Source organism: Acomys russatus, chromosome 1 (assembly GCF_903995435.1).
Source record: "Acomys russatus chromosome 1, mAcoRus1.1, whole genome shotgun sequence".
Taxonomy (NCBI): Eukaryota; Metazoa; Chordata; class Mammalia; order Rodentia; family Muridae; genus Acomys; species Acomys russatus.
The window spans coordinates 111,464,612-111,479,868 of record NC_067137.1 but is presented as its reverse complement, the minus strand read 5'-3'; the positions used below and the strand labels follow the sequence as shown (position 1 = coordinate 111,479,868).

The 15,257-nt window shown below is 43.2% G+C and overlaps 1 protein-coding gene across 1 annotated transcript in view; it reads right to left on the bottom strand.

The window, feature by feature from the left end:
- The window catches only part of Unc79 (unc-79 homolog, NALCN channel complex subunit), a 200,749-nt gene that overhangs the window by 73,030 nt on the left and 112,462 nt on the right, over positions 1-15,257 (bottom strand). The window contains exons 28-32 of the mRNA XM_051150825.1: positions 8,342-8,628; positions 5,855-6,037; positions 5,189-5,351; positions 2,549-2,698; positions 700-1,920 (exon numbers count right to left, since the gene is read on the bottom strand). Coding sequence (XP_051006782.1) covers positions 700-1,920; positions 2,549-2,698; positions 5,189-5,351; positions 5,855-6,037; positions 8,342-8,628 — 2,004 coding nt within the window. The remainder of the gene's footprint in view (positions 1-699; positions 1,921-2,548; positions 2,699-5,188; positions 5,352-5,854; positions 6,038-8,341; positions 8,629-15,257) is intronic.

The following is a 15,257-nucleotide window of genomic DNA, read 5'->3' as shown; positions in this document are numbered from 1 at the left end:
CTTTACCTTACATACCCAGGAAGAGGGATTACCAATTACATAGCAACTGAGGAATTGCCTGCATCAGACTGGCCTGTGGGTATGCCTGTGAGAGCATCTTCTTAATTGTTAATTGATGGAGGAAGACTCCGCCCACTCTGGGCACTGCCACCCTGAGGAAAGTGGGCCTGGCCTATCTAACATAGGTAGCTGAAAGGAGACATTGACTCTGTAAGCCTCTCCACGGTCTCTACTTCAGCTCCGGCCTCCCTTGTATTATGGTCCTGGTTTCTCTCTATGAGGGATTTTGACCCGGAAGTGTAAGACAAAATAAACTCTTTCTTGGGTTGTTTTTGAGCGGTGTTTTAGCACAGAAACAAAAAGCAAATTCTGACAAGAGAGGGGGAAAGGGAAGCAAAATTGATGACTTGGTTTTGAAATACCCAGGTATCAATTATCCAACTGCCTCTTATTACCCAGAATGGTAAAGATTGATGGTAAAAAAATCAGAAACAATGAACACAAAACACTGATGGAGCTGCCACAGCCTCATCCGAATCCAGCACACTGTGGTGAGGAGGATGGATTCCGAGTAGTTCTGAAGCAGTTATAATGTCAGCCCTGACATTATAAGATTTCCGCTTTGGTGCATGTTTTGTGTCAAAACACTACCAAGGAAGATGCGAGCCAGAAGGTCTGAGATAAGAGATACAGGCTTACCTGGATCCCTCTGTTCACCCAGTTTGTCTAGAATGTTGAAGGAGACATCCAGGTACTCCCTCTGGATAGCGCTGACGGCAATCTTCCTCTGCTTCCTCTGCCTGGGGATGATCTGAATCTTAAATTCAGATTCCTCGGCTCCATCCTCCTCCGCCTTCCTTTCAGGGTTGTGATCTGTGTCAGACTCAGCACTGGTGTTGGGCTTCTCGGCTTCCGAAGGATTCTCAGCATCTTCGGGAACTTTGAGGAGCACAGTTTTGGCCCCTGATGTTGGCGTCTGCCCTGACTTTTCTTCAGCCGGCCCGGGGTCGGGGCTATAGTCCACTGACATCTCCGGGATGGCAGACGACTTCTGAAGGAGGTCTCGTTTTTGCTTAAGCGTTAGCGGGCTGCCAGAGGAAAACTCTCTCAGCTCCTCTGACTTTGACAGCTCTTCAGAGTCCGTGAGGTCATCCAGAGCTGTGATGGTAGAGTCTTCATTGCTTGCCGACTGGTGATTTCCTGAGTCCTTGGAAGAAAAGTCTTTGGAACAGTCCTCTACACTCACCTGCACAAGAGGAGTTATGCTTAGGCTGAGGACAGAGGGCTGGCTGGGGATGGAGGGTGAGGAAGCAGCATTTTTACCCACGGGGCCATCATTCCCTTGGTCCATCATCTCTTCTTCTTCATCACTTTCTACTATTCTGAGAGGTGGGAGAGGCTCAAATACAAGAGAGTCACTGTCAGATGTTGAGAGTATAGAGTGTTTCTCTGGCCCAGAGGTTGAGTCTGAGGATAGATCGATCAGATCTAAATCCTCCTTAGGAGCAGGCTTTCCCGGGGAGTCGACTCTCACTTCAAAGGTCTCCATGCAGTTCAACCTAACCTCTGGTATCATGGGCCTTCGTGTCTCTTGAAAACCTTCAGTCGCTGGACTCTTGGGGAGTTCAGTGCTGTCCGGCCTCGTAGCGGAATTCTGTCTAGAGCGCCCGTGGTGGTCGTTTTGCCGTTGTGTGCTATGAGCAGCTTGGACAGGAGGCTTTTCTGTGTCACACCGATCTATGCAGGACTTCCTACGGTGCTCATCTAATGTAAACAAGAGGGAGTCTGCATTCCCTATATCAAGAGATTTTTGTTTTAAAGAGCGTAGCTTTTTTTTCTGAATGCTTTCTTCTCTCACACAGTGTAGAACGCTGTCTTGCAACGCACCCGTTTCTCTATATTCGGCCAGTTCTATTTCACCTGATTAAAACAGAAAGAGCTAGTACTATTTCCTTGGAGAGTTTATCATTTTTCCCCTCATACTTGGGTACACAATTGGCACAAATTATAGTCCCAGCTCTACCAGAAGGGAAAGCTGACTTTCTGGCCATGGTTTTTGTAAGATTCTTTCTGATTTCAAAGACTGGAAAACTTGGGTACAAGAGACACCCAAGTAGTGGTTTAAGATCAAATTTCCCAAAGTCACGCACTGAAGTAGCTCCTCAGCCCTAATAATTCATTAGACATAAAGAGAGGGTTTGTTTGTTTGTTTGTTTTTGGGTGTTGTTTGTTTTGTTTTGTTTTGTTTGTTTTTTGGCTGAGGTAGATCTAGGAGCATGTATTCAAATTGTGTGGAAGAGAAGCAAACATTTTGCAAGAAATCAAATCAAGCGATGGCCCTTGAAGACAATCATGACATTAATGACATATCTGTCAGCTCACGTATATATATAAATGGGTGTATATATATATATACTGTTGGTGCATACATATATATAAATCAACAATATCAAAATATGTAATAACATAATAAAATTAAGATTTCACCCCAAACAAACGGTAGAGTACAACATTTCTGCATAAAACTACTAAGAGGAAAAATTCATACTTCTCTGGACATTCATCCCAACTGGCTGGTATTTCACCATTTTGCTGCCGCCTATCCTTTTCAATCTTGCAAAAAAAGTTTGAGACTCTTTATTGCAGGGTCCAGTAGGTGTGTCATGAATATCAGATTCGTCAAAAACACTATCTTCTTCTAATTGGGGAGAGAAAGTCAAAATTACACTTAGGAGGTTACTCTCTCTTAGGCTGTGTCTACACGAGCATTCAGTGGAGGGAGCACTCTGGAGGGAACACTCTGGAGGGGTCTATGTGGTTTCTGCGCCGGCTAAGCCAGCTGTGGGGCTGTGCTCCATCTGGATCCTCCAGACCCAAACCGAGCAACCTGTTACAAAGCTGCTCATCATCTTCTGAAGACTGTGGACAGCCCCATGAGAAGCATCTCAGTCATTCATGAGAGTCTTCCTTGGGGAGTGTCCCCATTACACTGAACACCAAAAGGTATGCAGATGCCAGCCATTTATCCAGTCTGGACATTGATTGAATGTGCCTGTGAGTTTTAGGCTAATTTGACAAAGAAAAAATTAGCATGAGTGAGTCTTGACCTTTCTAAAATATGCCTTCTTGGGATCTGGGCACTGGCATAGACACAGCCTAACAGTACACACACCTTATACTCTGTGAATGCAAAATACTGTACTCTACATTTGGTAATGAAACACACAGCACACAGAAAAGGCTTAGAAAAGCTACTTGTCATCTCAAAAGCTCCACAGATGATTATAGACTGAAAGAGTAAACAAAAGAAAATAAAACAGAAAAATCACATCTCTCCCTATTATAATAACACTCTTCTTCTCTGAGGCATTATTGTGTATCTGTAATAGATTTTATGGAACCTAGAAAGAAAGAAAAAAAAAAAAAAACCCTTTGGCTCTGGTGATGCTGAGCTTCATAGACCAGCTGGCTGTTTAATGTCTACTAAGCTTAGAGATCCCTTCTCTCCCTAGTTGGCTGCTTTTAAGTCAAAGTAATCCAAGCAGCATGTAAATGAAGAAAGAATCACCCTGCTACAAACCCTAAAGTTTATTTCCCAAAGTTTCTACTCTCGTCCCTTTGAAAGGATGAGGCGCATAACAACAGTGAAAGACCAGAGAAATGTGCTTCACAGCCCAGTAAGTGAAATGACCTACCGTGACTTGAGCCTCTCTGAAAGGGTAGTGTTTGAGCTTTATAGACACCTACATGTGACAAGCAGCAACCCAGGGGTGATGACAATGATGAGTCTAGGTTTCTTGAGTCTGGGGAAATGTCAGTCCTAAAGTTTAAAAGACCAATCCTGCCTTAACACCCAGGAGTCTCACGGGGAATGACCCGAAACTGGTGGGTCATTTTAACTGGTGGGAAGCTTAGAAATCTTTTTAATCAGATAAAAAGCATTAACAATCAAACAGATATAAAGCTCCGCTGTGTGAACTTAAAGATGAGACCTATTCCACCAAATCCCTGTGGTTCTGGAGAAATGCATCAAAATGACCCACTTCATTTCTTTTTTAGAAAAAAAAAATATCTCTTTTGAAAACTAGTTTTCCAAGCAATCGTGACTTGTATTGCATAGCTTTGGAATAATTCCCAAAATGTGTTGTGCTGCAGGACAGAGATGAGAGGGCAACAGTCCCTTCTCACCCAGGAAGTCATCTGGGGTTGTCCTGTGTGGACTCTGAACACCCATCATTTAAATAAATCTACAGAGACCTCAGCTGACAAACAGCACACTCTTCTGGAGAAATCTGAATGGTAGATGGCAGAATTCCTAGCTGGTCCTCAACTTCCTCTAAAGACAGCCCAGCACCCTTGGTCTTCTCAGCAACAAACAACAGATTACTGGCCACCAGCCAAGCTCCTTCCTGAAGCAGCCCCACCTCACCCCACCCTCAGTCCAGTTCAGACTGTTTTAATGCTACAAGGTCATCAGGCACTTGGTTTTCTCCCTGGATTGGAGTTGATGACATCACCATTTATAATTCTAGTTACACTGCGACATTTATCAAAGGTACAAACCTCGGTTCTTCATCTTTCCCCTGTAATTTCACTCAACTTAGCATCGCATTCGACTATTGCCTTTGAGGAAAAGCTACCGATGGAAAAGGCATCAACACTGAAAATCATTTACACTGGCACACAGAATGTTCTTCATTCCCAGGCCTTTAATCACTTCATACTGAATAATGAGGCTCGGAAAAGGCACTTCAGAAATTGAGACTGAATTCAAAATCTGTGGGCATGAAGGTCAAGGGCAAACTAGAGACACTGAGTTGATGATTCCACTGACTGCCAAGCCAGACAGGTCACACAGCCCAAACACAGATGTTTCTAGCATGTAATGGAAGGCTATAATAGCTCCTCCTTAATCAGATGGCAGAAAAATGGCATAGCTAACATTATTATTATTATTTTGGATTTCAGAAGCATGCCGACTGTTTCTCCTACACACTCGGTTCAAATGTGAAAGCAACACTTTCCTAAGAGAGTTGACAAATTCACCAAATAGGAAGTGATGGCTTTCACTTCGTGAGAATTATATGGGGTGCTTCTCTGCCTCCTTAGAGAATGTAAAGACCGCCGCCCGGAAAGTGCACGGCGTATCCCAGCTAAGTTTGGGACAGAAATCTGTCATGAGAAGTACCTTTTTCTTTCTCGCTGTATCTGCTTATGTTGCTGTTGTCACTGTACAAAGGTCCCGTGGTGGCGTGGGGCTTGCAGCTATGGTACTGCGCATTGAGCGTATTGACCGTTATGTGAATCAGGTGCAGTAGGGTCTTGCTGACATCACAGTCTCTGTATGGATACTGTCCAGGGGAGAGAGAGCACAGTGGTTATTTCCAAGGATAAGCTTTCCCACCGATCTTACCGGATCATCTCCTGGTGTTTCTCATGCACTAGGAAAAGGCACACAGAAGTAACAACATAGCCTCTGGTCATAAGCTTGTCCCTGTCTCTCCTTGCACCAAGCCACTGCCAGCCACACAGGCTACATCACAGCAGATGCCTTAAAGACCACTGGAACTGATAGCTGATAAATACAATGTTAATTATCATCTTTGTGTTCCGAAAAGTAATCCATACTGAGACGAAACCATGAGACTGTGTTAGCGGTTATTTTTGAAAACCTACCCTGGCATTCCCTCCTGTTTTTTTTTTCCACCCACATAACTCTTGGCTTCTCAGCACTGACTGCATTTCTTCTGAAGGTCAAGTTTTTATCCCTTAGAGTCCTGATGGGTTGGGTGCCCTCCTCGCACTGCGCTCCCTAGGAACCCTTCCATGCGGCAGAGGGAGCGCAGCCACTCACCTTGTACAGGATGACGAGCAAGGCCTTCAGCCACATCTGCCTGATGTGAGGCTTTAGGGACCAGAGGGAGCAGCGAGGCGGCTGTTGGAAGGAATGCCGCAGCTGAGGGCAGGAGCAGTACTTGAGCACCTGAACCACAAGCGGGAGAAGGTGTTTGCCCAAGTTAATGTTATAGTCCATAACCTGAAATAGAAGAATATTAGCAACTGAAAGAAAAAACCATAAATGGCCAGAAGTAGGGGGTGGGGATTGAGCCGCCACAGCACACACAGAGGCACCTCACAAAATACCAGTAGGAATAGAGCACGTACATGAAGGGGAGGTGTTCAAGCTCACACTAAGTTTTAATACTTATAAATTAATAGTTTGTATCTAATTATTTATTTATTTCACTATGTGTTGAAAATCAAATCACATCCATTAAAATAAAGTATTTTTTTGGAACAGAAGATGCACTTCCTACTCCCCCAAAATGGGGGGTGGGGGGAGAGGATTAGGGTACACTTTATGGTCTGATTGCTATTTTTACTGTTTTTCTTCTTTTACTGCTCTAAAAACAGGGTGCGTCTTATGGTCAGGTGCATCTTATAGTCTAAGAAATATGGTACCTATACCTATCACAGCAGCTAACTAGGACTAAGCTTGTCTAGATGAATATAAACACTTGCATGAACCATCAAGGGCAAGGGCATTGTTTGGGCGAATCTGCCAAGAGCAGAAAGTAGTCTAAGCTTCTAGAACAGCAATTTAACAAACCGCATTCAGAACTAAGTATTTGTCCTCTGTCCCAGCACCCAAGTGGACCTGAAGGAAACAATTAGACCAGTGTTCTCAAGTGTTTGTACAACGACATTCAGAATGGCTTTGTTGCACCAAATTGAAAATTATCTCCACGTTCAACAATTAACTAAATGTTATTTGTGCTTGGGTATGGCAGTTCATGCCTAGAATTCCAACACTCAAAAGGGTGAGGCAGTAGGATGAGAAGCTAGCCTGCTCTACACACTGGATACTAGATTACAATGTGGGATTCTGTATCAATAAACCAAAAAATAAGCAAAATTAAAAAAAAATCTTATTTGTATAAAAGAATACTTTGCAGCCATGAAACAGAAGATGGTATAACCTTATCACTATGATATAAACTTCATAATGATTAATTTGGTTTTTAAAAGTTATATGTATATTAGTATATATAATGTTGTATATACTTTATTTTTTAATTTTTATTTTTTGAGACAGATCTCATGTAGCCCAGGCTGGCCTGCAGTTAATTATCCTACCTTTGCCTCCTAAGTGCTGGGATTACAGGCATGTGCCATGTAGCCCACCTTATATATATATTTGTTTGTTTGTTTGTTGTTTTGAGACAGGTTTTCTCTGTGTAAACCAAGTATTCTGGAATACTACACAGTAGTCACTCTAAAGACCAGGCTTGCTTAAAGTAAAAAAACCACCTGTATTTGCACCCAGAGTTCTGGGACTAAAGGACTACCACTTCTGGCTATATAATTTTATTATAAAAAATATGTCAGGCCAGTGAGATGGCTCAGTTGGTAAGGGTGCTTGCTGCCAAGCCTGATAGCTTAAGTTGAATTCTTGGAAACCGCATGGTAGAATGAGAGAATCAATCCAGCAGGTTGTCCTCTGACTTTCACATAAGTGTCATGGCACTCAAAAAAAAAAAAAAAAAAAAAAAAAAGAAAGAAAAGAAAAAAAAAGTTGTCAAAGTAAGCTTTAAAAAATATGGCTAGTTACAAACATGTGTGTGTATGTTTGGGGTGTGGTGTAAGTGTATGGAATATATAGCTTTACACGTTTGTGAGTGTTTCCTCCTATTCTTTCTTGTAAGTGTGTGAGAACACAAGGTGTGTGTGTGTGTGTGTGTGTGTGTGTGTGTGTGTGAACATTTTCTGTATGTGTGAGTACATGGGGGCATATGTGTGTGTGGGTTTGTGAGCACATCCATGAATGCATGTGTAAATGTGCCCAGAACTAGGCCACAGACAATATCAGGTACCTTCCTCAGCCCTTCTCCACCTTATTCTTTTAGATGGCGTCTCTCATTGAACCTGGAGCTCATCAGTTAGCAAGGCTGGCTGGCCAGTGTGATCCAAGAACTTCTGCGTCTCCACTACCCCAGTGCTGGGTTACAGACGCACACTACCATGTCTGGCTTGGGCACTGAGGACTTGAACTCAGGTCCTTATGCTTGTTCACAGGCATGTAACCGGCTGAGCTATCTTAGTGCCATTGTACACTTAAAGTAGTTCAGTATTGCGTTACATATATTTTGCAAACATTTTCTGTATAATGCAAAGTTACTAATTTCTAATCCATTTTTATATTCCCCCTTACAGATCACTGCCTAATACCAAGTAATCTCAACAAACTTTTACACTAAGCACCTAAATGGAATGGAATGCCTGGTCTCTAAAAAAAAAACAAAAAACCATAACAGGATGCCTAAAGCATCGTTACACTTACTTGGGCGATTCCTGCAATAAATGCATTAAAGCATGTTGACAGGCGCATCTTTTGGGGTGCAATCATGAAGCAGCCTTCCTGTTGGTCGTAGCCAAGCAAGACGTAGAGGTGCCTCTTGACGGTGTTGAAGGCCTTTGCGCTGCTGATGTCTGACTCGGCGCTGCTTTCATCCTTGGCCATGAACTTCATGAGCACTGTAATTAGCTGGTGAACTGTCTGGTGGTCAATTCCAGCATCTTCTGGGAGCAAGTCCTTGATGGTGTTGTCATTCTCGGGAGACTGTTGCCCTGTAAGGAACACAGTCAGTGTGCAGCTACGCCCCCCCCCCCAAGCGACTTCACACTAAGCTGTCACCTGACACTGACAAACCACCATCCTTTCTTCTTCTACTGTGTATTTAAAGGTCTGTGTCTAGATGAGAAACCGAAAGGCACAATATGGCTCCTAAGCAAAGTGTCATCCCCAGAACGGAAGCTATTGTCATCATCGTTTACTCAGGAGTGACACAGGAACAAAAATAAAGCTGAGGAACTACACAGCAACACTATCTCCAGAGTGTCAGACAAGCACCTTGCACTTGGCAGTTCTTAACACAGCAGTGAAGTCATACCCTCGGTGACTAGAAGAGAGAGGCTCTGCCCAGTTTGTACAATATGCTTGCAAGATCAGTCCCAGAGATAAGAGGCTAAATTTCACCAAGCATAAAAGGATCCACTGGGGATTTTATTTAAATTATTGTCTCAATTCAATTATGTTCGTGAGTCAGCCAGGGCAGAATAATATTTTTTTTCCAAATGTTGGAAGGTTTAGTGGAGTGCACTGTCTGAATTATAAATGGCCAATGATAAGCCCTGCAGTATGTAATGAGAGACACAGAGAGGAAGGAGTGACAGAGAGAGACATAAGCTCTCAGAAACATAAAAAATACACCACATGAAGATGAGCTGAGAGTTCACATGGAAGAAAAAACACCCTAGTCCTTTGCTTCCTCTTAAGCTATGGATTACATCTGAGTGGCACCCCAGCCTTCTAGCCTGTCCTACCCCACCCCACCCCACCCCCAACGCCATTCCCCTCCACTATTTGTGGTCAGTGTGGGTGAGTCTCATTAGTTCTTCTGTATTTATTTATATTTGAGGGTTTAGTCAAAGCACTCTGCTGCCTGTCCTTTTGACAAACAATGTTATAATTTCTAAATTAAATTAAAATTGAAGTTGTTGGGTCATAGCTTAGAGCTGGACACCAGAGCGTCCTCATTTATCTCTTCATACAAAAGAAAAAAAAAAAAAAAGAAAAAAAAAAAAAAACCCAACCTGCTGAGTAAGGACAAGCATTGGGCACAAACTTAAGATGATGTGACAGTGATCCAGGCAGTAAATTCCACCCTTTGAGGACCCCATGTAGGGAAGCAAGATTGAAGAAATACTTCCTTATGCTGCAGAACTGATCTGTCTAGCGGCCACTTTGCACTGTGACAATGGCATCAAGTAATGCCCAGTCAAAAGTTAGCTGTTACACTTCAGCACAGCCTGCCTGGGTGGTAGTTCCCCTGCATCATCAGAAAGATTTTAACCTACCCACAAATGATATACAGGGAGGGGATGGTTAACAAGTAAAGAGAGGCAGAATTAACTAAGTCCAAGGGCCTCTAATACAGGAGACCTTCTGATACTAGTCACTACGGCTCCGAGATATCAACACTTTCTGTCTTATGAGTCTGTCCATGAAGGCATGCATACATGCATACATGCATACATGCAACATGCATACATGCAATGCACATACACGCAACATGCCTTAGAAATTCTTCCCCCTGCCCCACTAAAATCATTTTTTAAAGCACCTAGGAATTTGTTTCTCACATGAGTAATCCGTAAGCATCATTACACTGAGGCATGTATGTGGAGCAACTTATTCCAGTGAAAGACCAGGAAATATTCATTATCATTGCATATTACAGTTAAATTGAATATTTATAAGATTTGACCAAAAGCAATTCTTATGTAAATCTCTGAAAAAACCACATATATGTTTTTAAAAACATTAAAGAATTGTCTACTTTGAGGGGGGGCATAGAGATTTGGCTTGTCAGTTAAAAGCACCTAAGAGGGTAGAGGTTCAGTTCCTATCACCCACCATGTGGCTCACAGTCACTAGTGACTTCAGATCCCTCTTCTGGCCTCTGAGGCACCTGCATGCATGAGATGCGCACACACACAGGCAAGCAGGCACACACAGACATACATAGAAAACATATCTTTAAGAACGATTTTTTGATTTTTAAATTTCTTCCTTCCTGGGTATTATTTTACAACTAGAATAATATTGCTGCTTCAGGAAAATTGGTAAAAAGAAAAATGTGGCACGTGTGTACAAGTAGATTCCATGTGGGTCCACCGTTCCCATAGCACCAAGCTATGCTGCAGCTGCTGCAGGGCCCCAGCACTCAATTCCTTCAGCGCTGGGGTGCAGCACTTAGGAGAGCACACATCTCCCAGATACGCCTGGCTCCTGTACTTCTTTCATTTCAGTCCTAATAATAAGCCAAGGACCTCAGAACAGAGAGAGTCCTGCCCCAGTTCCATTCTGTCTCAAGTCACAGGCAGGAAAACTAACTCATCAAACTTTATTGTAACTATTCCAAGTCTGCCCTCCCTATCACAGAGGCATGCTTTCTTAACTCAGCAAGCCATATTTTCCCAATGACTGAATATCATTTCCTATGTGTCCCCCTTTCAGGGACCAGTGCATCAGAGTGATGTTTGCTGCTTTTAGTCCACCTTCTCTCAACAGTCTCAATGAAATCCTTGACAAGCTGTTAAACGCACTGATCCCTGTGCGCAACGTAAAACACTATTTCCTAGTCCAGTAATCTGCTCCTCCCACCCTGGACACTACAAGTCTGCACTTAGCTCATCATCTTCCATTAGAATAGTGTGGGTTCATGATAGATACTGCCTTCCTAGAGAAAAGTGGCCCACACAAAATCTCTATGAAAAAGATGGACTTCTATCACTACTTTAATTATCTATAAAAGATGTAAATTTTCCATTTTGAAACTGAATGCCTACCATACTTCTTCTAAGGCATGGTGGCAGAACAGCCACTGTGTTTCAGTCTAGTCTCTGTGGCTCCCCTATCTTCTTTAGCCACAGTGACTCATTTTAGAAGGTTTGGTCTTTATTTCCGGAAGTGAAAGTATAGACAACGTTGTAACGCTCCAGGCAGAGCTAGCCTACCATGACATAGTGTGGACTGGGTTCTCCACAGTGGCGTGCTTGCAGAGTGGAGTAACGGACTGAAACTTTGAAGCAGAGTGGCACCAGGCAGGATCAGGGGCTGCCTTTCTAGATTTATCTCCTGGCCTTCCCACATACCCAAAATGCTCAGCATTCCCAAAAGCTAGGACACCTGTGGATCTCCGAAGAGCCAACACAAGCCCACCCTCAGTCTTGCTCACAGCGATCTCTTCCTCACCAGGGTGGACTTTCACTCATTCTCATATTCTGATCCATGAATCTACTCCCCATAAGCCGCTCTTATTACCTAGGCCCACTCTCCTCTCAGTAATTGGATGTGGTCCCTATATTCTGTTGTGCCCCAAAGAGAAGAAGAGAGGGGCGGTGGGAGGCAGCGGGGTGGAAAAAGAAGAAAGTTTCCTTTAGCATTTATCAAAGAACTTTTATGCAAGACAGAACTTTATCTATTTATTGGCTTTGTTTTCCCTGTAAAAACATGCATGGCTTGAAGGCATGTGCTACGTTTTATCCATCTTAGCACCCTTCACAGTAGATGCTCACTGTTCATACATGACTAAGTGAACTGAATTCAAATAATGTTCCAGACCTTGTCTTCTATATAAGAGAAAAATTAGGATCCCAAAACAGAAAAAATAAATAAATAAATAATGTGGGGATACTCCTCTGTATGAATTGACTCACTGACCTTGCTGACCAAAGTAACACATGACAATCAGGCAGGGAAGGCAAAGGCCACTTCCAGGAGTTTGCTCTGCATTTGGCCCAGAAACCCCAAGGTCAAACAATGTGTATAAGGCTGCATTCCAATCTATGCCCTTACTTCAGCTTAAGGCTTTTCTCAAGGGATGGGATAACAATTGAGATGTACTATGAATAAAGCAAGAAAAAATATTTTTAAAAAGACTTTTCTCATAGCAGTTCCAGTGTGTAAGCGTGCGTGCCCACGTGTGTGTGTGTGTGTGTGCATGTGCACGTGCGTGCAAGCACACACTGGGAAGCCCTGGCTGATGGCTGGCGTCATAGCCCAAGTGTTCCTCCTCTATACCTTTGCTTCTTCCCAGCCTATCTCCTATCACCATGTGTTTATACTCTGCCTGCGCTGGTTATGTGTTTTTGTTTTTTGTTTGTTTGTTTGTTTGTCAACCTGACAGAAGCAGGAGTTATTTAGTAAGAAAGACTCTCATCGGAGAAAACACCTCCATCAGGTTCCCTACAGTCAAGTCTGTAGGTCATTTTCTTGATTGATGATTGATGTGGGAGGATCCAGACCACTTGGGAGGTGCCATCCCCGGGCAGATGGCTCTAGGTGGTATAAAAAGCAAACTAAGAAAGTCATGGGGAGCAAGCCAGCAAGCAGCATTCCTCCATGGCCTCTGCATCAGTTCCTGCCTCCAGGTTCCTGCCTTGAGTTCCTGCCCTGACTTCCCTTCATGGGGGACTGTAAGCTGTAAGATGAAGTAAACCCTTTCTTCCCTGGGTGTGTTCAGTCATGGTGTTTATCGCAGCAATAGAAAACAAACTAGGACAGCGTCCACCAGGGAAAACCTGGATGAACCGCCCCCCCCCCCCCCCGTGGCTTTGCTGATGACATCCTCTCCTCCTGCTGCATCTGATGGAAACTACCCTAAGTACTGCCACCTTCATTACAGATGAGCTGGTCACGTTGATCTCCCTTACTTGTCTCTTAGCAAGTTGAGATTGTAAACACTTGATCATGTATCTTTGTACTCTACGTTTCCTGGCATAGTAGATGCAGAAATGTTTGTTCAACAAAGTTACTTCTCAAAGCCGTCTTTGTAAACACAAAGGTTCCTATAGAAACAACTAGTACCTCAGTGGTCAACAGGGGCTTTGCAAGCCAGTGAGATGAATAGTAAATCATCTGCAAGACAAAAAAACCTCAAGGAGAAGTTGTTTGAAGCCCCAGGCTTGGCCACTGAAGAGGAACCAGGAAAGGCCAATGCAAGACATTTTTATCATTTCTAACTAGCACGCAGCACCTTTTCTTCTAAGTGTAAATGGGTCTCCAAATGTCTCTACAGGCTGGAATAATGCAGGCTGTGAGGACTGGGATAGCTCTGGACCAGCCTGGGCTAAGTCTTTTGTCTGGACACTGTAGGTCACCCAGTATCCTCATGTACCATAAGGTAGGGTTCATAAAACCTACTGTGGTGGAAAGCAAGCGGGCCAAGGCTCTTGTGTACAACCATTAGTCACATTCCAAACTGATCTGACCTTAAGCCAGGCACTAAGCAGCATGATGCGATACTATAGGGTTTTGGTTTTCCTGTCTGTACATAGAGTGAGAAACAAAACTTACATACATCCAAAGGTTCTGTAAAGTCAAAGCTGGGCATTTTGGTGAAGAGGCATAAAACTTATATGAAATGTAATTATATCTTCTTTCTTTCCAGTTTTTCATCCCAGGGAATGAGAAACATGGCATGATTAAGCATTTTTCATTCATGTGATTGGCACTGTTTACTCGGTATTGTGTGATCGACCCTCTGAACCATAAACCCAACTGACCTTCAGTGGTCACTGTAGATACACACAGCAGAAATGTCCGCAGTATTACTGAAAATGCACTTTATATAACTGCACAAATGTCAGGCCAGCAGCTACAGAGTCTGCAATCAGAATGGGCATGTGCTGAGCTCCTGTCAGCCCTGGCCACAAGTGTCGTATAAACAGGGAGCTCAGAAACTCTGGGTGTGAGAGCCAGGTCTGTTACCAACAAATGTGTGACACCTGTGCCTTTGTGAGAATCTCAGTTTCTTCTCCCATATGCTAGTGCACCTCCAGAGTCAACTATCACATTCTAAGAATGTTATTCCCACACCAAAGACTTTGGTTTCACTCCTATAGATTACAGAGGAATGCAGCTTTTTACAGGTCTTGTGGGTATGCTATCCATCAATAAAAAGGCTTCTGTTTTATTTTCCACGAATCCTATGTAAAGGCTAAAAAAAATTGTAAGGTGTAAGCCCGAGACCCCAAAGTTCAGCCTGGACAACGATTAGAAAGCTTTTTACTTCATAATTAAATCATATCTGGTTTATTTCCAGCCTAATCGACAGGAAGTCTACACAGAGGGGCTCGCTGCTTAGGCTAAACAGGAATCTTTTCGTAGCACTTCTCCTTTATCCTGTATCATCCAAGTGAAAACATCAGTATCCAGGAAAGGATAACTTAAAGATGCAACGGTGCCACACCACCTTAAAAGCTGGGCCAACTGCTTCCAAATCTAGGCACGTTTTCCTTGTGGTGGTGTCATGTGGGTTCTCTTTGCTTTGTAGTTAGTTTAAACAATGTTGCCACCAGCCCCTTTCCACCTGATCGGTTTCGGTGGACTAGTTGCTCAAGGTTTTTCTTAACCTCGGGGAACACATGGACATTTTTCTACAGAGATGTAAGGGTCTCCTTTGGTTAGATTATTAGAATGGATAATAATAGCTAATGACTGGCCTTCCAAGGAAGAGCAGACAAGAAGACCAGCCTCAAGATAAAATGAAGGAACTTTTATGCCACTGCCTAAGAATTTTTTCCAAAAGACTTCACTGAAGAGGAACTAGATAGTTCCCACCTTTCTTTCTTTCTTTCTTTAGAAGATTTTTTTGTTTTTATTTTATGTTTATGAGTTCTCTGCCTACAGG